General features: G+C 42.7%; 2 protein-coding genes across 2 annotated transcripts; one reads left to right on the plus strand and one right to left on the minus strand.

Annotated features, from left to right (window-relative positions):
• Window positions 1-4490: 4490 nt before the first annotated feature.
• CLE19 (CLAVATA3/ESR-RELATED 19) lies at window positions 4491-5335 on the plus strand. Its single transcript, XM_048697097.2, has one exon. It carries the CDS (start codon window positions 4785-4787, stop codon window positions 5043-5045), a length of 261 nt encoding a protein of 86 aa, XP_048553054.1. The 5' UTR covers window positions 4491-4784; the 3' UTR covers window positions 5046-5335.
• An 8008-nt stretch (window positions 5336-13343) lies between these two features.
• On the minus strand, window positions 13344-15766 carry LOC125539046 (elicitor-responsive protein 3). The gene is made up of 5 exons (XM_048702409.2): window positions 15451-15766; window positions 15156-15221; window positions 14482-14608; window positions 14106-14220; window positions 13344-13632 (listed from the first exon to the last, which is right to left on the minus strand). The coding sequence occupies exons 1-5, from the start codon at window positions 15515-15517 to the stop codon at window positions 13573-13575; spliced, it is 435 nt and encodes a 144-aa protein (XP_048558366.1). The 5' UTR covers window positions 15518-15766; the 3' UTR covers window positions 13344-13572.
• Between the last annotated feature and the right edge of the window lie 6550 nt (window positions 15767-22316).

The raw sequence follows: 22316 nt of genomic DNA on the forward strand, positions 1-22316 counted from the left end.
CAAAATAGTTTTGGTGCAAGTCAAGCATATCTGTTTGCAACTGCAAACCTAAGTTTGGTGCAAGTATATCAAAGTAGTGTGCAACTGAGATAATGAAAGTGTGCAACTGAAAAGGGGTAAGTTTGCTGGAAGTAAAAAAACATAGTTTGTAACTGAGTTGTGAACTCTGTGTAAGTGAAAGCACAAGTTTAATTCAAGTAGAAAAAAGGTGACTGCTGCAACTAAAGTGTAACTTTGGTACAGGTAAACAATAGCTATGTTGCAACTGACATAATAACTCTGTGCAACTGATGCATGCATTGGGCGCGAAAAAGTAAACAACAAAGGATGATTAGTACAACAAACACATAAGAGAATAAAAAATCAAGAATTTTGGTCTAGGAAAAAAAGTGGGTCAGCAAAAAGGATAACTCGCGTGGGGATTGTAACTCAATGGAACCTTTGACGCCACAAACGCTTCTGCCTGCAGCAATCCTCCGAAGAGTGATGAATACTCTTTGCTTCTATACTGCTCCTTGAGCTGTTGCACAAAAAGAAAGATCATTAACAACAAAAACAAAGTTATTGTGTGGATCTATAAAGAAAAAAGCGCACATGTGAGCAACTACCACATGCCCCCAGAAGCAAAAAAACTGACTAAAATTACTATGTGAAGTCCAAATGAAAGTGGTACTGTAAACAGAAAATATGAAACAAAGTAGGTGTGCAACTGTCATAAGTCTGTGTGCCAACTATGAACATAGACTTGTGCAACTACCTACAGATACGTGAGCAACTACCACATGCTCTCAAAAGCAAAAAAAATAGACTAAAATTACTATGTGAAGTCCAAATGAAAGTGGTACTGTAATATAAAATATGAAACAAGAATGTGTGCAACTGTCTTAAGTCTGTGTGCCAACTATCAATATAGACTTGTGCAACTACTTATAGATATGTGAAAAAAATGTGCAATTACAGAAAAAGTATAATGTATACAGAAAACCTAGACATAAAACATATCATATTATACAAAAAATTACACCAAGAAAAAACAAGAAGGTATCATTTGACTTTGAGCAGAATGTCCAACTCACTTGAAGTTTCCCAAAGACGCCAGGCGAAATCAAATTCTTTTTCATTATCTTGCTGATTATATTCTTATCATAGGCATTGGCTTTTCTTACTCGCACATCAACATCAAGTGCATCAATGTAAAGAATCTGTACACGCACCATCCCCAAGAGACAAACAAAAGGGGAAAACAAACATATGAGAACATAGGTGATAAAGCACAAAACCTATAGAAAAGTACGTCTAGCAGATACAAAACTTAATTACAGCTCACCATCAAATGATACAGGCAGCAGCAGACTGTTTGCTAGTCCTCACCCATGTTGCGGAATGCTTTTTTTATGTGCTCAGCAACAAATAAGTTGACATTGCTCTTCAACAGAACATCAGGTTCTAGCACAACACCGTAGCAACGTGGGCTTAGAGAAAGACTAGTGGTAGGAGCTAAAAAGGTGCTGAAAGCAATTGCAAGCCAACTAGTAAGGAATTTGTCATCAGTTCTTCCCTTCATAGCTTTCATCGTCTTGCTAAATTCGGTAACCGTGGGGTGTTTGGATGGCCCGGTGTGGTTGAACATCTGATTGAAACTCTTCACAGCCTCCTTTTCAACAATGTATTTCAAACGCGGCCCTCTATTGGGTAAACCAAAGTTCCTATGCACACTAGCACCATCTACTGGAATAGCTCCCCTGCCTGGAAATACCAAGGCTGAACTGCCTAGGTCGTACGACTGGACTAGGAACTTCGTCAAATCAGAAGGCAGTGTGTCGGCTAAGTTTACCAAACCTCCTAACATCTTCTCATACAGGAAAAATCTTTGAACAGGTGTTAGTTCCTTGTTGACCTTCACAAACCTTCATGGTGAGGCCATAATCCTTCCAGCTTGTGAACATCGCCGAGGAACGTTTCCTTCGTTCCCTTCAACTCCAACTTCACCCACCTGAGACAAAAAAAAGGGAACTGAATACAGATAAATTGTGCAACTAGTGTACATATGTCTGCAACTGATCATACATAATAAACTGAAATATTTTCACATAGTTGATTGTTGTGCAACCATAAGTTGATTGTTGGGCAACCATATGTTGATTGTTGTGCAACTATTATCCCTTATTGTGCAACTGACATGTACACACTCTGAAATTAAAAAACTTGTCCAAAATGTATACATGTTTGGGTGCAGCTGTGTGTTGAATGGGTTCCAACTTTCAAATTTGACAAGATAGGTAAGAAGATTAGAAAATCTATCTTAAAACAGTTATGCACACATATGACGCACAAACTGCCAAGTGTATACTTTTCATGTGCAACACTAAACAACAGAGGTGCCAACTGATACCAACATACTATGTAACTGAAAGAATGTACTCAAAATAGCTACCTCAGCAGCTTCTGCAGAGGTTGGGTCACCCCCTTCAGAGGACTTGTCTTTTCCTTTTGTTCTGGCTCGCTTTGCAGCACGGGATGCAGTAGCATCCTCCACCTACAAAAAACAATGATGCCTCATGTTAAAAAATCAAGAAAAAAGAGAAAACAAAAAATAAATATTGAATTTCTTTTACATATACTAAAAATTGTACATTGCGTATTCAAAATGTACAGTAATAAAAAAGAAAATGTTAAAGTCTCCGCTAAAAACTTACCCCTACTTCCTCACCATCATCGGGGACAACACAAGTACGAACACCCCACTCAGCAGCCCTTTTCCTGTTCCGCCATGTATCCTTTGATACAATCCTCTGCATGGGTCGAAAGAACAAAAACCAAAAATCAAAAACAAAGGAAAAAAGAGATAAGAAAACAACACATATATTCGATCATATTTGCTCTCTTTGAGCTTAAGAAAACAACCTCTTCCCCACTTCCACCGACATCTCCCTCTTCAACCATTGTCACTGCAAAAAAAACAGGTCCCAAAATAATCATTCTAATTGCACGCTCAGAAAATCGTAGTTAAAACACTAACAAAAACTTGATAAACAATGCATAAAAAACCAGGACCCCTCCACTAGGACATTTGAAAAATCCTGTGGCAACTGGACCTTGGATTTGCCAACTGGACCCTGGTTCTGCCAACTAGGATATGGTAATGCCAAGTGAAAAATGCAAGGAACACATATCCCAGATGTGTGCAACTGTTGAACCTAGATCTGCCAGCTGGGAACTGGTCAAATGGCAAGTATTAAAACCCACAGAACAATGGGGCAATGGAAACATTCCATGTGTAACTGCCAACTGCAAACAACTCGTTGTGCAAGTGGGCAATGGAAACATTCCCTGTGCAACTATTATTTGTGTAACTGCCAACTGCAAACACCTCGTTGTGCAAGTGGGAATGAAAATAATACAATAAATAGACAGAAATCGAAGGGATTCAATGACCATGGTGAAGGACGCTGAAATATCTACCAACTAAAATGCAACAATACCTAGGGTTTCGATCACTTATGCAAAGACGCAGTGGATCTGCTGTCGGCGTGGCCTCCCCCGCTACAGGCACGGCGAGTGCGTCTAGCAGGCGCGGCCTCCCCCGCTACAGGCACGGCGAGAGCGCTGCGGTCACGGCCTCTGCGGCTACGGGCGCGGCGACAGCACAACGGCGCATGGCGCGGCGGGGGCACTACGAGCACGGCCTCCCCCACCATGGGCGCGGCGAGAGCGCTACGGGCGTGGCCTCTCCTGCTACGAGTGCGGCGGGAGCACTACGGCTGCGACCTTCCTCTGTACGGGCGCGGCGAGAACGAGCGAGCGGATGAGCGGCGAGCGTACCTGAGCCGACGACGAGCAGCGGGTGCTTCCCCCTGCTACGCCTCCGCCACCTGTGCACCTTTCAATGACGTTCAACGGCAGATCCGGCGGCGAGCCCGACAAATCGGGAGGGGATGGGAGGGGAGAGGGGAATGAAATGAGGCGAGCGATGACGGGTGCTGGAGGGGGGAGGAAGTGACACGAAATTCAAAACCGCCCACCGCCCCCACTACTAGTCTACGCTCACTAACGGGCATACCTACACAGTCTATGCCATCTCGGGCCCACCGGGGGTGTGCGTGCCGCGCGCCTCGGCACTACCGGCCCAGGTGTGCGGGAGATGCGGGCGAGCGCGGGGGGGGGGGGGGGGGGGGGGGAGGGCAGGTAACACCTGGCGGGCGCGGCCGTGCGATGGGAGCCGATCGAACGGTTCTTGAGCGGCCGCTCGAGACGAGACGCGAGCGCACGCGCACTAATGTGTATTTCCGTTTTATATTTACTTTCGCTTTGTAGTGCTATCGAACTATGCGGTTTCGCTAATGAAACCGGGGAGAGGTCCAACACATGGATACAAACGGCCATCCAAGAAATACAACACACGCATGATATGCATCTTGCACAACACAACACAGACACATCACATCACATGAGTTGGCCAGCCAGGCCTGCTATTTTTGTATAGTCAACCGGCCACCCCTCACCCTCAAAGCCTCAATCATCCCCCTCCCCTACACACGGGCAATCCACGCCGCGGATCGGGAAACGGTGACCGACGACCCCATCCGGCCATCTTATTAGTAGCACCTACGGCACAAGGCAACAACGCACGCCTCTCCCAGCGCCCAAACACTCCGCTCGGCTGCTAGCTGCGCGTCCATACAAACGCAGTTACGCGCACAAGTACAGAACCGCCCCCTCCTCTTCCGGGAGGCCGGCCGGCCGGCCAGCCCGCTCCTCCCCTCCCACCCACCTCTGTCCTTAGCATGGTGAGGGACACCGGCGGCGCCCTGCAGCTGCTGGCGGTGCTTCTCCTCGTCCTGGCGTCCGAGCTCGCCACCTTCAGCTGCGGCCACAGGATCCCCAGGGCGGACGTCGCCGCCTGGAAGCGCGGGGCGACGCCGACGGGACGCACGGCGTCCACCACGACGACGACGACGGCCACTCGTGCCGGCGGCGCGGCGGCGGCGGCGCTCGGCGACTCCAAGAGGCTGGTGCCGCAGGGGCCGAACCCGCTGCACAACTAGCGCCGCGCAGGTTCTTCCTCGCTCCCATTTTTCTCGCGCGGAAGAACGCCGGCTATCTAGCGAGCGACTGAGTAGTGTGTGGACGATACAATCACATATGCAGTGATGTAACTGTAATTAGCTAGCCCATTAGATCGAGCTCCGGAGATTGCATCCAAAGAAATAGTGTAAATTACATGTACGATGTATCTTCTTCTTCCTCCATGATTTTCACTACTTCTTTGGAGCAAAGATCTGAAACAGCAGGACAATTATTGATTGACTGATTGATTGATTGGGAGCTTGCTGCAGCCCTGTCCCTGCGAGAGCTTGGAGCGGTCAATGGCTGTCCTCAGTGTTTAATTTCGGAGGGCGTTTAGGGTCATTTCGCGTTGGCCAAGGCGTGGCAAGCGGACAAGGGCGCCACGACAAGCGGGTGCTTTGTCACGCCATGGCTAAAATATGATTGATCCTCACTAGCCTTTTTGTTTGCTTATGGGAGTGATCTCATCAGTACACATTTGTTGTTATCTTTACCCCCTCACATGGCGAGAAAAGTAGGAGATTAAAAACTGTTGGTAGGTTACGTTGGTCTTTTGATTCGGTAGGAGATAGGCAGGAAAGGAGTGGCCGTGTAGTCCGGCTGGAAGGTCAAACAACAGCCGGTCTAGACCGGCAGTCAGTTTGAGTCAGTGGAAATTTAAGCCATAATCTACGATCATCACCAGGAAAAACATGTCAGGAGAACATGCATGTATCATGCCATCACGGTGCTGATTTCCGCAGACTCTGTTTTTTCAGGAACAGATGGGCGATCTGTTATTTTTTAACCGAGCTAAGTCTCCTTTCTATTACTTTTGACATACAAAGATTCAATCCCCGCAAAAGAAACATACGAAGATTCAGAGGACGATAAAAAAAGGAAAAGCAAGTCATGCATGTTTATCATGGGCTGAAAACCTGTTATCACATAAACATGTCAAAAAGTTTCTTACACGACGGACAAGATAGTAAACATAAGGATATGTCTAGGGCACATCTAGATATGCCATAGTCATTGCACATCTAAGTGATTCAATAAAACTAAACGAAAAAGAAAAAAGACAAGAGAAAATAAACACACCTACATCTCTAGGGCGGAAGCCGATTTTTGGCTCTTAGGTGCGCAACACCCCTATATCTCTACCGAATGTTATTCTCTCTAGATCTATATATTAAATGTATTGATGAAAAATACCAACAAATAAATGGGCTATACATTGTAATGACTCCTTTAAATGCCTTTTTATTGAGTGCAAGGGAGTTACTCCTCTGAACACATAGCACTGTTGAATTTTTGGTGTGCAGCGTATTGAATTGTGAGGTCAACCTTGATGGCTCGATCAATACAAGTACATGATGCATTGGTGCTCCCAGTGCAGTGATTACTTAGTAGAACAACAACACTTAGCTTTGCTAACAAACTAGTACAAATGCTAACTGCCTTCTAACAAAATCCTAGAATCCGTATCATGAAATTCTCAGTTTTTTTACTTGAGAAACAAAAGCTAAAGTCATCATCATGAAATTTGTCGAAATGAGGATCGCCGAATTCTCATTTTAAACTTTTATTTTTAATTTAATCCAGGAACTTTAGTAAATGATTTCTTTCAAAAAATCATGGAACTAGTATCACGCCATTCTTAGTTCTCTTAGAAGACATAATTCAAAGAATTGGTATCTTGAAATTTCTAGGAATTAATGTCTTGAAATGTTAGAAATGTTAACATCCATTAATGATAATTGGAGAGGGTCTTCCCCAAAACAGGCGACCTTGGATTTTAAGAATTACAATATCATAACATTCTTAGTTCTCTTAGAAGACATAATTCAAAGAATTGGCATCTTGAAATTTCTAGGAATTAGTATCTTGAAATGCTAGAAATGTTAACATCCATTAATGATAATTCGAGAGGGTCTTCCCAAAAACATGCGATGTTGGACTTTTTAGAATTATAATATATTGATTGCACATTTCCGTGCATTTGTTCAGTAGTCTGTCTTTTCAGTTATTTTAGACAATTTTTTTGAGTAGCCACTTTATTAGTTACGTTTACTTAGTGATTATGTACTGTGATGCTGATGTTGAGGCTTCAACCTGTGAAGAATGTATGTGCATTTGACGGTGCCATTAGGCTTCTGGATTAGCGCACAAATGGCATATTCCATCATGCTTGTAAGAAGATTTAATGTTCTAATTTAAGTTTGAAACTTAAGTAATTTTCTTTGTAATATGAGCATGTATGATGTATGCAAGTTTAAGCTCAAAACTTCTATTGAGAACATGGAACCTATGAATTTCTACTTTTAAGTTTGAGTTTAGGTTAGTAACTTGAGTTAAAAAATATTGGAATCTTTGAACTACGTAGGTTGAATCCATGAACAAACTAGTCTTATTAACCGAAACTTATTATATGTGCAGTGTGATTAAAATCTAAAGTGGAAAATTCTTCCACATGCTAGTGTGATCCTAATTGGTTGTCACATGGCCCAGGTTACACATATCAGCTTGCATTTATTGCAGAATTTGGAAACCATTGGAAATTAATATACATCACGAGTACATCTGAAAAATATAACTAGGCCTGGATCCCTAGGTGCATGGCTGGGTCAGATTCAATGGATGTATCACTTGGGTGCTCCTATGAAATTAACCACATTAGCACCACAAATCTAACATGCAATGACAGCAAGACCAGTGAGTGGGGAAGAATTAGTTTGATGTACCAACCCTAGTGTCTCTAGCAACATCACGTTCACAACCTTGCTTCGAAGTATCCCAACCTATTTCTTCAGCGCATCCAGATCTCTAGTTTTTTTTATGATCTATCGAGGATAACAGGAAGTGCATGTCGTAGAAATGATCTTTAAAAGGACTTTCAAACATATTATTCTCAAAAGTGACTCTATTGCAAAAATTCCATATAGCCCATATATATAACAACCGTGAAACAATAGTAAAGAACTTCTCTCCATCAGGACAAAAAGAATAGCACCAAGGAAATATTACCAGATATTGTTAGGGAAAATATCAGTACCAAAGACCGAGTGCATTGTTCTCCACACCACCCTTGCCACAAGGCACGGGAAAACTATGTGTTGAGAGGACTCAACCTGATCAGAAAAGGAGCAACTAGAGTTGTTAATTAATTTTTCTTTTTCATTGCCTCTCTTGTTAACACAACATGTTGAAACAACTGGAATAGGAAGATTAGTTTTCTAGTGGTAATTTTGCATCCCCAAGCCCATTTGTGATTTCAACCTGCTAAGGAGGTTTCCCACCATTGTACATCGATTTAGTGGTAAATAACATATCATTTTCTCCTTGGACTAGTATTTCTCATTAGGGTCATCAAAAATATTAAGACTAGCAAAATAAGCAAGGAAAGATTCACATTGATCCATAAGGTCGGGAGATGGCCTTCTCCTGAAAAGTAGTCATATATACTCCGTGGAGCACTGGAGCATTTCAATCGTAAAATCATGTGCATTACAAATATCAAAAGATTGTGGGAATTGCTCACAAAGGGGAGATTGTTTGTTAAGAGAATATTTCCACAATCTAGTAATATTACCAAATCTTGGCTTAATTTTTGGACCAATATGTAAAGGTCTTTCACTTTAAGAATGGCCTTCCAACAAGGAGAATAAAATAACTTATGTTTGTCATACGCCATAGTTTGATTATTGAGGTATTTGGCTTTAATGATCACCTGCCAGAGCCCAACCCATATTAGTGTTCAACCTCCACACACTACTACAGAGTCTAAACAAAACTGACCGGCCAAATCATACCATCACTGACTGGCCTAAGGTCCTTAACTCGCTGGTCGCTTTCCTTTTTGGATCTACATATTCTAGACTACTTAATAAGGTAATACCATTTTTCCATATTACGACACTGCCAAAATAGTATGCCTTTATGTGTATCAAGTCTCTCAATAAAAGTTTTGTTCAATGTGAGCATGGACATATGATAGGAAGAATTATTGGTCAATTAGCATTCCTCAAGATAGTTCTTTCTCCAATGAAAATAGCATACCCTCTCCAAGAATCAAACTTATTCAAGTATTTAGCCTAAGGTAGTACTGTAGGGTAACGTAGTAATTTCAGAAATTTTCCTACGCACACACAAGATCTATCATGGTGATGCATAGCAACAAGAGGGGAAGAGTGTTGTCCACGTACCCTCGTAGACCGTAAGCGGAAGCATTATGACAACGCGGTTGATGTAGTCGTACGTCTTCACGATCCGACCGATCCTAGTACCGAAAGTACGGCACCTCCGCAATCTGCACACGTTCGGCTCGGTGACGTCCCACGAACTCTCGATCCAGCTGAGTGTCGAGGGAGAGCTTCGTCAGCACGACGGCGTGATGACGGTGATGATGAAGCTACCGGCGCAGGGCTTTGCCTAAGCACTACGACGATATGATCGAGGAGGATTATGATGGAGGGAGGGCACCGCACATCGCTGGAAACAATCAACTTGTGTGTTCTAGGGTGCCCCCTGTCCCCATATATAAAGGAGCAAGGGCGGAGGCCGGCCGGCCCTACGGCGCGCCACGGAGGGGAGGAGTCCTCCTCCTAGTAGGAGTAGGACTCCCCCTTTCCTAGTCCAACTAGGAGGGGAAGGGGAAGGAAGGAAGGGAGAGGAAGAGGAGAAGGAAAGGGGGCGCGCGCCCCCCTCCCTAGTCCAATTCGGACTCCCTATAGGGAGGGGCGCGGCTGCCCCTTGTGGGCTGGCTCCCCTCTTCCCTATGGCCCATGAAGGCCCAACTTTCCCCGCGGGGGTTCCGGTAACCCTCCGACACTCCGGTTTTCTCCGAAATCATCCGGAACACTTACGGTGTCCGAATATAGCCGTCCAATATATCAATATTTATGTCTTGGCCATTTCGAGACTCCTCGTCGTGTTCGTGATCATATCCGGGACTCCGAACTACCTTCGGTACATCAAAACACATAAACTCATAATACCGATCGTCATCGAACGTTAAGCGTGCGGACCCTACGGGTTCGAGAACTATGTAGACATGACCAAGACACATCTCCGGTCAATAACCAATAGCGGAACCTGGATGTTCATATTGGCTCCCACATATTCTACGAAGATCTTTATCGGTCAAACCGTATAACAACATACGTTGTTCCGTTTGTCATCGGTATGTTACTTTCCCGAGATTCGATCGTCGGTATCTCAATACCTAGTTCAATCTCGTTACCGGCAAGTCTCTTTACTCGTTCTATAATGCAACATCCCGTAACTAACTCATTAGTCACATTGCTTGCAAGGCTTATAGTGATGTGCATTACTGAGAGGGCCCAGAGATACCTCTCCGATACACAGAGTGACAAATCCTAATCTCGATCTATGCCAACTCAACAAACACCATTGGAGACACCTGTAGAGCATATTTATAGTCACCCAGTTACGTTGTGACGTTTGATAGCACACTAAGTGTTCCTCGGTATTCGGGAGTTGCATAATCTCGGTCATAGGAACATGTATAAGTCATGAAGAAAGCAATAGCAATAAACTAAACGATCATAGTGCTAAGCTAACGGATGGGTCAAGTCAATCACATCATTCTCTAATGACGTGATCTCGTTCATCAAATGAAAACTCTTGTCCATGGCTAGGAAACTTAACCATCTTTGAGTAACGAGCTAGTCAAGTAGAGGCATACTAATGACACTCAGTTTGTCTATGTATTCACACATGTACTAAGTTTCCGGTTAATACAATTCTAGCATGAATAATAAACATTTATCATGATATAAGGAAATAAATAATAACTTCATTATTGCCTCTAGGGCATATTTCCTTCAAGTACATGCCCACAGTTTTTAGAGAGGAAAACCTGATAGCAACTATCAAATATCTCATAGGAAATTGACCAATTTGACAGTCAAAAGATTAGCATATAAGTTCGCAATGTCATTGTCTCCTCCAGCACGAAAACTTTCACTTTGGAAGTTGATTTATAAAAACCAGATATAAGCTCAAAGGAATAAAGGAGAACTTTAGGGTTTAGAGCCTTATCAAGGTCACAATCAATACAAATAGTTGTATCATCAATGTATTAAATTACAACCACTGTTTTATCAATAAGGTCAGCAATCAACAACTAGCATATCATTCCTTTGGGAATTTTTAACAATTTTAGTATGGCACTCACCTGTCAGATTACAGGGGGTAGATGGTCCACCTACCTCACACTTTTGGCACTTTCATAAGGGCTTGTGGTGTTGTTCAGTTTAACAATAACAATTCCATTGTAAATGATACTCTTAATCCAGCTACATCAAATAGGGTTTAAAGACTCTGATTTATGGCATTCCAATAAAAATCCTAGTTAACATTGTTGTGAACCTTTTCAAAATCAAATTTCAAGATAATACCACCATGCTTTTAATACAAGTGGGGATGTGAAATCTCATGTAAATATAGAATATGATTTTAAATGCAAGGTAACAATGAGAAGAAAATGCTAGAACCCTAGAGTTGATAGTGAGAGGGGCCACAAGTGCATCGTCTTTGGGATCCAGTTAGGCCAAAATCCTGCCACTACATTCTCTCAGGAACTATCATCGCAATTTTAATGTTGGCTCGCAATATTTAGGTAGATTCTGCAATTTCTTTCCTTCCAAAATACCCACATAATGTATACAATCAAGCAAATAGTTGCTTTTCACTCTTCCTTCAGGAGGCCGACAACCTTTTTCTTTTAAACGATGAGTTGATGTTGTTCTTATTTGTTGGCAAAATCGAGATCATGGCTTGGCTTGCAAAAAACATACCTATAGAAGAACAAACATCTTAATGGTAGTCATTGGACAAATGTGGAACCGTTTGCGGGTAAATATGCAGAGCTTACAAATGGGACTAATGAGAACAACTACATGCGCGCATAACCTCCTAAGAGGATCTTGAGCCAAGAGAAGAATTGCATTTTTGGTTCTGTTTGGATGGTCCAAATTTTGCTAGCGAGGAAAGGAGGAGCTGCTTCTCGAGATTCTATATGGTATGCCAACCGTGTATGAACCATAGGATGACCATGACATCTAGCAAAGTGGAAAGCAGAATGTCACGTAATCCCAACCAAAGGTCACATAACTACATAAGTCAGCGATGTGCCATAAAGTGTACATGTTTGGAGAGATCAAATCTAACTTTGACTTGCCAACTCTTTCTCCACCGAGACCAAACAGTTCTTGCTGTTAGAGAAGGATTAGGGGTTCAACCATCCAAGCATCCATCGATCCTGCCAAAAGACGTATTTGGATCTGTTACCCATCGTGATGGTGATGGAGGTTCACGACATGTGCATGCCCCTTCTTTGAGAAGTCATCATCGTGCCACACCATAGTTAGGACCGGTGAAGGTGTATCTATGGCCCTCCAGTGGGTTTTAATGATGAATGACAAAATTTTAATGGACCAATGTGTTACTAAATGTAAACATGCGTATAGTTCCAAAAGCAATAAAGAGGGGTTAGGATATCAACGATGGATGAATCTTGTTGTTTCTCGAATAGAATCCAATTGAGATTAAAACCAACGGCACAAAATCGATACTATCGAGGTTTGAAGTGTGATTCATGCCGCACAACAAAACTTTTTCATGGAGCTACTGTACACAAAACCCGACAAAGGAAGCAGTCAACAAACCCAGATCCAGAATGCAAACTCGGCAATACCAAACCAAAACCTGCAGTGTTGACATGACAGAGCGATGGACTTAGCAGCTAAGAAGAGAAAGGCTTCCCAGAGGCACCAACATGAGAACCCGGTAGTTCCAACTTCCGAAGCACAACAACTACATCAACCCCAAACTACTAGGTTCTCTAAATCCTGTCACTGAGGTCATTTTCAGTACCACTATTGAAGCTCTACTAGGTTGAAGCTTGGTCAGTGAAACCACGACCACTAGAGGCGAAAAGCATGATCAAACTTGTAAAATTCGAGGATGTTAGGGTACCCCTAACTCTTTCCCCCGGTGGAAGTGTCACCATATCTTGTCTATTCTTTTTAGTTCCCACTTCGGCATTCAAAAGATAGAAAATTGGTAGGTCACCATGGACGATAGGGTTGTTATAAGAGGATTTCATCCTCACATGTAGGCTAGATTGAATATCTACAACAAAGGAAGCACCATCGACAAAAGAAAGGAGAAAATGTACTCTTTCCAAAAAGAAAGAAAACAAGCGAGTGCCTTTGGCCTTTGCATCAATTGATGCACACAACCTTCTCTATTAAGAAATGGGGCCATCACCATTGCAAATCAATTTAGTGACATTAAAGAGGGCTCATACTTCATACAAGTGGGGAACACTGTTATTACAAATTTGAATACTAGAAAACGATACCAATCAATAAGGAGATTTGTAGCTTATCCATAATTGATGGAATCAATGATAAATACAGTCTTTAACAATTAAAATAGGCTTTAGTTCTAGCACACGACTTGTCACGCACCACAGTTCAGCAAAGCACCTACTTCTTCTCAAGATGATTGGTTCCACCCACCGTAGTTTTCCTCGGGTTGATCCTCATTACGAGTCTCCTGTGAACAGAGAAAAGCATTTAGCAGAAATGTAAGTATTGAGGTCAGAAGAAGGACCAGCTCGTTCATCTTCATAAAAATGGAAAGCATTTCAGGCTTGTGTAAGCCCGCAGTTGACGTGTCAAAAAAAGAAAAGAAAAGGAAGGCATCGAAGGAGCATAAAAATAAGACCCGGATACTCTACACAATTAGTGGTGCTGAAACTAGAAGTTGAAAGGCTAAAAGATGGTACTTCCTCCGATCCATGTTACTTGTCGCTCAAACGGAATGTATCTGTGGAGGGAGTTGAAGAATTACAGCCAAGTGTGTGGTGGTGATCAGTTTATCATATGTGAAAACTGTTAACAGCGAATAAGGCCCTACAAGCTTGCATATACAGTTACTAATGCAGACGTTTAGTTAGCCACAGAGAAACAGAGGACACGGTAAAGTGAAATGGGTTTAGTCCCTGAACATGAATGTAAGACAGCTACCTCCGGAGTGAACGTCAGACCGATTTTGATTTCTCCACGGTACTCTTCGTCTTTGACAACATTGTAAACAGTTGGTGGGATGCTTCCTTCAGTGTACACTCCATCCAATGGGATCCTGAAAGAATCAAATACTCAGAGTTGTAGTGGATGCTGCAATCTGCGATCATTCAATTTTGCATCCTGCGATGCTGCGACATCAATCGAAATGCAAACTGCAAGTGTTTCAAAAACAGATTTCGCCAAACATTTGAGCCAGTTTTATGTAAGACCGCCAGCCCCACAACTAACTCAAAGGAACACTCTGGGTTGGCCACATCTTCAGGGATAGAAACTGACACAGGACCAAAATTGCTACTCCTAGCTCATTTCGACTTACGTTGCTTCACCAACGCTGTCGTCGTCCGTGCCACCATCACTGTCGAGGAGCTTGATGACGAGCTCGGTTGCATTCTCAGAGACGGTGAACACAAAGGTTTCGTTCCATTCAGGATCACTTCCCTTTCCTGCATGCATCGAGTGAAGTCAAGTTACATCTCATAAAGAAGTCAATAGCACACATGCACAGCAGCATTTAGATGCATGCTGCTGCTTTTAACATGTCTTGATGATTTCCAATTTTCCTCATGGAAGGATCCACGGTTGATTCGGCCTATCGCAAACGAGGTGGGAAAATAAGATGCGTTAACTACTTAATTAACGTGCTTTTAGCGCATTGGTTGCTGCCATTCTGAATCGATCTGCGTTCTTATTATGATCGTCTAGATTTTCCTGCTGTTCAAGTGTCCAGACATTACTGACATGGCAAAACACATGACAGACTCAAGCTTCAAGCCTGATAGCTTTCTAGCAGCACGTGGAACCTAGGACTCATTCAGCACCAGTGCTCGTTTTTTTCTTTGTGAAGGACCACAAGGACCAGATTTCACTATCATTAAGATATCGTTTTGAACGGTACTAGTGAACGAAAGCGTTGATCGATAAATTGAAGAGATATATAAGGTTTCCTATATACTGTGAGCAAAATATTTGCAAGCTAACGAAGAAATTTACCTGAGGCGACGGTGCTCTTCTGCTCCTGCGATGTGCATTTTAGAACCGCGTACGGGTCCATGTTGCCTGCAGCAAACAATTCGCAGCCACGGAACTCGTCAGCGAGAATCGATCCCGCCAATTAGACACCAGCAAAGGCGAAAGCACAAACAACTCGAGAATATTGCGCCGATCTGGCTGATCGGGAGGCCATCACTTCACCGAGCTACTTGATCGAGCGGGGAACGGGAAAGCAGAGCCGAATTCAAGCAGAACAGAACTCGATGTGGGGAGGGAGAGGCCGAAGGTAGCTTACAGAGGTAGTCGGTGTTCTCGAGTCCCTTGGCTCCGACGAGCAGCACCTCCAGCGTCCCCTGCGCCATCTTCTCTCCGGGCCTGATCTGACTGATCTCGCCTTCCTCTCCCGCTCGCTCGATCAGGAATTATATGCTGATGGGTAGGCAGCACGACTGAAGGTCAAGACTGATTGCTGTAGATCCGATCCGAGACCCGGGGCGCCGCTGTATGTATAGGACTAGGAGTTGAAAAATGGAAGGCTCGGCCGCGTCTTCCTCGCACCTCCCCCACGTCGCGTCACATGGACGCGGTGTGTGGTAGGGCATAGGCGACTTGCCAACTTGCCGAAGGCAGGTCAAGTACCGCGCGGCGCGCCAATGGGGGGTGGGGTGGGGGCGGTGGGTTCTTCCGCCGGTTTCGCGCGTGTCTGCCCGTAGCCCGGCCGTGCCGATTGGATGATTGAGGAGCGAGAGGACGGGTTTGACGCGCCCAGTCTGTCACCGTTCGTGTGATCGTGCAGGTGCAGTGTAGTAGTTGCATCGTCCATGGACGGTGGCCGTCCGGGGCCACAACTGCATTTTTTTAGAGGCCACGAACGCTATATATCGCCCGTTGCAATCCCTAGCGTAGCGTTTCCTCACTAGGGACCGTGGACGGGCCGGCCCATTATAAATTGAGCGAGAAAACTGCCAGGAGCGATTTTACAAGGTTCCTAAGAGGTTTTTCGAACCTTGTCGAAGGTTCCCGATTCGTTTTCTTACTGGTTTGCTGGTTTATTTTTTTTCTTCTCTTTTTTGTTTCTATAATTCACAAATTTCAAGAAATATCCAGAAAATGTTTAAGATTTCCTAATTATTTGCATTTCCAAAAAAAGTTTGGAATTTTCTAAAATGATTATGTTTTCAAATTTTGTGCGTGTTTTCACAAAAATGCTTACTAATACAAAAATATTCAATCATTTCAAAGAATAATTTAGATTTCACAATTTGTTCGCATTTAAAAAAAAATGTGTTCCTCAAAAATATTTGAAAAATAAAAAACTGTTCCCATTTATAAAACGAATGTCCAAAAATTCAAAAATAGTTCACAATTTTAAGAAATGTTCACAAATTTTAAAAATAATTCGCGATTTTGAAAATTGTTAGAGGTTTCATACAATTTTTTCCGATTTTCAAAAAATGTTCGTGGACATTTCTTGTATTTTTCGTGAACATTTTTTAAAATTCATGAACTTTTTTTCCTGAAATTGTGAACTTTATAAAAATTCATAATAGTTTCAAAGTTTCATGAATATTTTTTGAATTCGTGAACATATATTGAATTTGTGAACATATTTTGCATTCATGAACAATTTTTAAATAACCATAAATATTTTCCTGAATTTATGAAAAAATTATTTGGGAGTTTTCTTCAAATTATAAATTAATCTGATCGAAAAAATGAAATGGGAAAGAACAAAACAAAAAATAGGCGTGCACTCGCTCGCTGGACCAGACCCATCTTGCTTGAGAGATACAAGGTAGCGCTCGCTATGAGCGATAGACATCAGCTCCCGTCTAGGGCTCTTGTAGGAGGAGACAGGACAAGAAACATGTGTTGTTTAGTTCAGACCAGTACTACTTATTCACACTACATAGGCTAGATTTTGAATCCTCTAGACTGTGTTGGGCCTCGCTTATATTCTTTGGTTCGAATCCTACAAAAGACTCTGAAAGTAGGATAGGTATGCATGCGTAAACGGAAGAATGGAAAAACATAAAATTTGTAAGTCTTGCATCAAGATTAACAGTGGCTCTATTTTATATGCATTTTTAAACTCATTTGTTGAATACTACTCCATATATCATGTCCCATTGAACAAAGTACATGTCCATTATGCATGTTTTCTGTTTTTTACCCTTTTCGTTGTGAGCATTACATAGTTTGTAGTTTTTATTAGTTATCTTTGGTTTGTTGTGTCTAGGTGCTTTCGAGTAACCATGGACCAAACACGATGAAAAGGCCAGGGTTGGGACCAATACGGGAGATTTCCAGGCACCAAACCCAAGCATTTTGGAGTGCTAATTATGACATTTTAAGTGATCAAATTAAAAATCCAACACCATAGGTGCATTGGCGTCATTCATACGAATCCAACGAGCCCAAGAACGTCAAAATCAAAGTTCATATGAAGAAATGATGACCATTTTACTAAAGGTGTCCAGAGCAAAAGACAACGCTCGATACGACCGGGCATGGTCGTACCACCCCCGACAAGCTCTGAAATCGCCCAGATCAGACGCGATTCTTCGTGGATTTTATCTCAATTTGTTCTGACAACTTCCTTGGCCACCATGGGAGGTGTTGGGATTTGATTTGGCTCATTTAGAGCCCTTGCATCATAGTGGAGAAGCTACCTCAACGGAGGAGACCCAAGGAGGCCTCCTATATACACCTCAACCGTAGCGGTCGTCCATCATCCATACGCGATATACCGATATCCATCACCATCTCCATCTCCATATCCATTGCTAATCCATCACCACCTCCATAGAAGAAGAAGGGCCAAGACAAGAAGAAAGAAGGGGAGGCTTCGCCACCCCCGACAAGCTCTGAAATCGCCCAGATCAGACGCGATTCTTCGTGGATTTTATCTCAGTTTGTTCTGACGACTTCCTTGGCCACCATGGGAGGTATTGGGATTTGATTTGTCTCATCTAGAGCCCTTGTATCAAAGTGGAGAAGCTACATCAACATAGGAGGCCCAAGGAGGCCTCCTATATACACCTCAACCCTAGAGGTCATCCATCATCCATACACGATATGCTGATATCCATCACCATCTCCATCTCCATATCCATTGCTAATCCATGACCACCTCCATAGAAGAAGAAGAAGGGCCAAGACAAGAAGAAAGAAGAGGCTCTGCCACCATGCTGCATCAGTCCTTCGTGCTGATGCGATCTTCACCAAGGATGCCTTATATGTCTCCTATGTATCTATAATTTTTTATTGTTCAATGCTATTATATTATCACTTTTGTATTATTTATATGCCATTTTATATTATTTTTGGACTAACCTATTAATTTAGTGTTCTATGCTAGTTCTGTTTTTTGCTTGTTTTTTGTTTTCCTGGAAACACATACCTATAGAAGTTTTTGACGATTCTTTCTGGACAATAATAGACCCTGGAAGCTTCGGGGAAGTATGAGAAGACCCACGAGGGCCCAACAAACTAGGGGGTGAAGGAAATATGCCCTAGAGGCAATAATAAAGTTATTATTTATTTCCTTATATCATGATAAATGTTTATTATTCATGCTAGAATTGTAATAACCAGAAACATGATACATGTGTGAATACATAGACAAACAGAGTGTCACTAGTATGCCTCTACTTGACTAGCTCGTTGATCAAAGATGGTTATGTTTCCTAGCCATAGACAAAGAGTTGTCATTTGATTAACGGGATCACATCATTAGGAGAATCATGTGATTGACTTGACCCATTCCATTAGCTTAGCACTTGATCGTTTAGTATGTTGCTATTGCTTTCTTCATGACTTATACATGTTCCTGTGACTATGAGATTATGCAACTCCCGTTTACCGGAGGAACATTTTGTGTGCTACCAAACGTCACAACGTAACTGGGTGATTATAAAGGTGCTCTACAGGTGTCTCCAAAGGTACTTGTTGGGTTGGCGTATTTCGAGATTAGGATTTGTCACTCCGATTGTCAAAGAGGCATCTCTGGGCCGACTCGGTAATACACATCACTTAAGCCTTGCAAGCATTGCAACTAATGAGTTAGTTGCAGGATGATGTGTTACGGAACGAGTAAAGATACTTGCCGGTAGCGGGATTGAACTAGGTATTGAGATACCGACGATCGAATCTCGGGCAAGTAACATACCGATGACAAAGGGAACAACGTATGTTGTTATGCGGTTTGACCGACAAAGATCTTCGTAGAATATGTAGGAGCCAATATGAGCATCCAGGTTCCGCTATTGGTTATTGACCGGAGACGTGTCTCGATCATGTCTACATAGTTCTCGAACCTGTAGGGTCTGCACGCTTAAAGTTCGATGATGGTTATATTATGAGTTTATGTGTTTTGATGTACCGAAGGTAGTTCGGAGTCCCGGATGTGATCACGGACATGACAAGGAGTCTCGAAATGGTCGAGACGTAAAGATCGATATATTGGACGACTATATTCGGATACCGGAATGGTTCCGGGTGAGATCAGGATAATACCGGAGCACCTGGAGGTTATCGGAACCCCCCGGGAGGTATATGGGCCTTAATGGGCTTTAGTGGAAAGGAGGGGAAAGGAGCAAGGGAAGGGGCGCCCCCCAAGCCCAGTCCGAATTGGGAGGGGGGCCGCCCCCCTTTCCTTTCCTCCCTCCTTCCTCTTCCTTCCCTCTCCCTCTCTAAATAGGAAAAGGAGGAGTCCTACTCCCGGTGGGAGTAGGACCCCCCCTTGGGCGCGCCTCCTCCCCTTGGCCGGCCCTCTCCCCTCCTTTATATATGGAGGAGAGGGGCACCCCATAGAGTCAACAATTGATCTCTTGGATCTTTTAGCCGTGTGCGGTGCCCCTCTCCACCATAGTCCACCTTGATAATATCGTAGCGGTGCTTAGGCGAAGCCCTGCGATGGTAGAACATCAACATCGTCATCACGCCATCGTGCTGACGGAACTCTCCCTCAAAGCTTGGCTGGATCGGAGTTCGAGGGATGTCATCGAGTTGAACGTGTGCAGAACTCAGAGGTGCCGTGCGTTCGGTACTTGATCGGTCGGATCGTGAAGACATACGACTACATCAACGCGTTGTGCTAACGCTTCCGCTTTCGGTCTACGAGGGTACGTGGACACACTCTCCCCTCTCGTTGCTATGCATCACCATGATCTTGCGTGTGCGTAGGAATTTTTTTGAAATTACTATGTTGCCCAACAGGGGGCGCGCCCCCTGACTTGTGGGCCCCTCGTAGCTCACTTTTCCCTAATTCTTGGCCTATAAATTTCCAAATATTCAGAAGCCCTCAAAGGGACACCCGAAAGAATTTATCACTGCCATAATTATCTGTTCCAAAGAGATCCCATCTGGAGCCCTATTCCTGTACTCTGCCGGAGGGGGGAATCATTAGGGAGGCCATCTTCATCAATCTTGCTGCCTCCATGATGATGTGTGAGTAGTTCCTTCAGGGCCTACGAGTCCATAGTAGTAGCTAGATCTCTCTCTCTCTATATATATATATATCTGTCTATCTCTATCTTGATCTTCAATACAATGATCTTCTCTAAGATCCATCTGATGTAATCTTATGCGGTGTGTTTGTTGGGATCCGATGAATTGGGGGTTTATGATGAGATTATTGATTGAATTATTTTGAATATATTAAAGTTTCTTTACTACAAAATTTTATAGCTTTGTATTTCTTTTGGATCTATCTGTCTACTTTGGCCAAATTAGATTGATTTATCTTCAGTGGGAGAGGTGCTTTATGGTAGGTTAAATCTTGCGGTGATCCTGCCCGGTGACAATAAGGGCAAGGGCACGCATTTGTATTTTTGCTACTAAGGATAAAACAATGGGGTTTGGTCATATTGATTGCTTTTAGTTTGCATACATTATGTCATCTTGCTTAAAGTGTTACTCTGTTTCTATGAACTTAATACTTTGAGATGCATGTTGGATAGCGGTCTTGGGGTGGAGTAATAGTGGTAAATGCAATTGGATCAATGGTCTACTTGTCACAGATGTAATGCTTATATATTTATTATGCCATGGATGGTTATCATAACTATGCACAATTCTATCAATTGCCCAACAGTAATTTGTTCGCCCACTGTTGTTATGCTTTCGAGAGAGATACCACTAGTGAACCTATGGCCGTCGGGTCTATTTTCCATCAATACTAAGTCTCCAACAATTACTCAATTTTCTTTTTGTATTTTCTTTTTATTAATGTGCATATTAATATCAGTTTTAATCTTGTGGCTAGCAAGGAGAAGGTGAGTGAGGACCCACTTGCCTTTGTTGGGTGCAAGAAATTGTTGTGTTTGTGTGCAGGTACTATTCACATTGTCAGTGTGTTGTCTCCTACTGGTTCAATTAGGGCCAATCCTAAGAGTTTGGGGGCCCGAGGCAAAACTACAATCCGGGGCCCTTAGTATAAATGCATAATTAATAATCATCATATGTATATATAATTTGTATCAAATAAAATAATAATTGCATCCAAAATGATTGTGCATATCACATAATGTATTACATATTACCTTCAGAAATTTCTCCTAACATTCTGAGATGCAAAATCACTAACGATAGTATCAATATCAATTTCATCAAGCAAATTTTTCTCGATGCATAAAGTTGCCAAGTCATTTAACCTCTCTTGCGACATTGTAGATCTCAAGTAGTTCTTCAAAAATTTCAACTTCGAAAAACTTCTTTCAGCTGATGCGACAGTAACAGGCATAGTAAAGAAAATCTGGTATGCAAGAGCAATATTGGGATAACAATCTGCTTCCCTCACAAACTCAAAAATCTCCATAGCAGACAATGTTCTATCGGGCAAAGTTGACTGCATAACAATTAACTCAGAAATCAAATCATTTAAATCAACATCACATGAACCACCCAAAGAGAAAGCACTTGCAAATTTTGTACAACTGTCTTTAAGTTCAGAATAGTCCAATGACTTCAAGGCCGTTGAACTCATTAAAAATCCAAATATATTTTGAATGACTCAAGTTTGTCAAATCTAATTTTCAGTGAAGTGGCCGCCTTATCAACCATAATCAAAAAATAATTGACTTTAAAATCCTTATCAGCTTCCAATATCGCTTCATCATTGTCATCTTCACCAAATTGTTTCTTCCTAGAAACACGACG

The sequence above is a fragment of the Triticum urartu genome, chromosome 2A (assembly GCF_056163025.1).
Source record: "Triticum urartu cultivar PI428250 chromosome 2A, HENAU_Tu73, whole genome shotgun sequence".
Classification (NCBI taxonomy): Eukaryota; Viridiplantae; Streptophyta; class Magnoliopsida; order Poales; family Poaceae; genus Triticum; species Triticum urartu.

Coding starts and splice junctions, on each gene's coding strand:
- CLE19 (XM_048697097.2), top strand. CDS start 4,785: ATGGTGAGGGACACCGGCGGCGCCCTGCAGCTGCTGGCGGTGCTTCTC.
- LOC125539046 (XM_048702409.2), bottom strand. CDS start 15,517: ATGGCGCAGGGGACGCTGGAGGTGCTGCTCGTCGGAGCCAAGGGACTC. Junction 15,222..15,450: donor CGAGAACACCGACTACCTCT/GTAAGCTACCTT, acceptor TGTTTGCTGCAG/GCAACATGGACCCGTACGCG. Junction 13,633..14,105: donor GTCTGACGTTCACTCCGGAG/GTAGCTGTCTTA, acceptor CTCTGTTCACAG/GAGACTCGTAATGAGGATCA.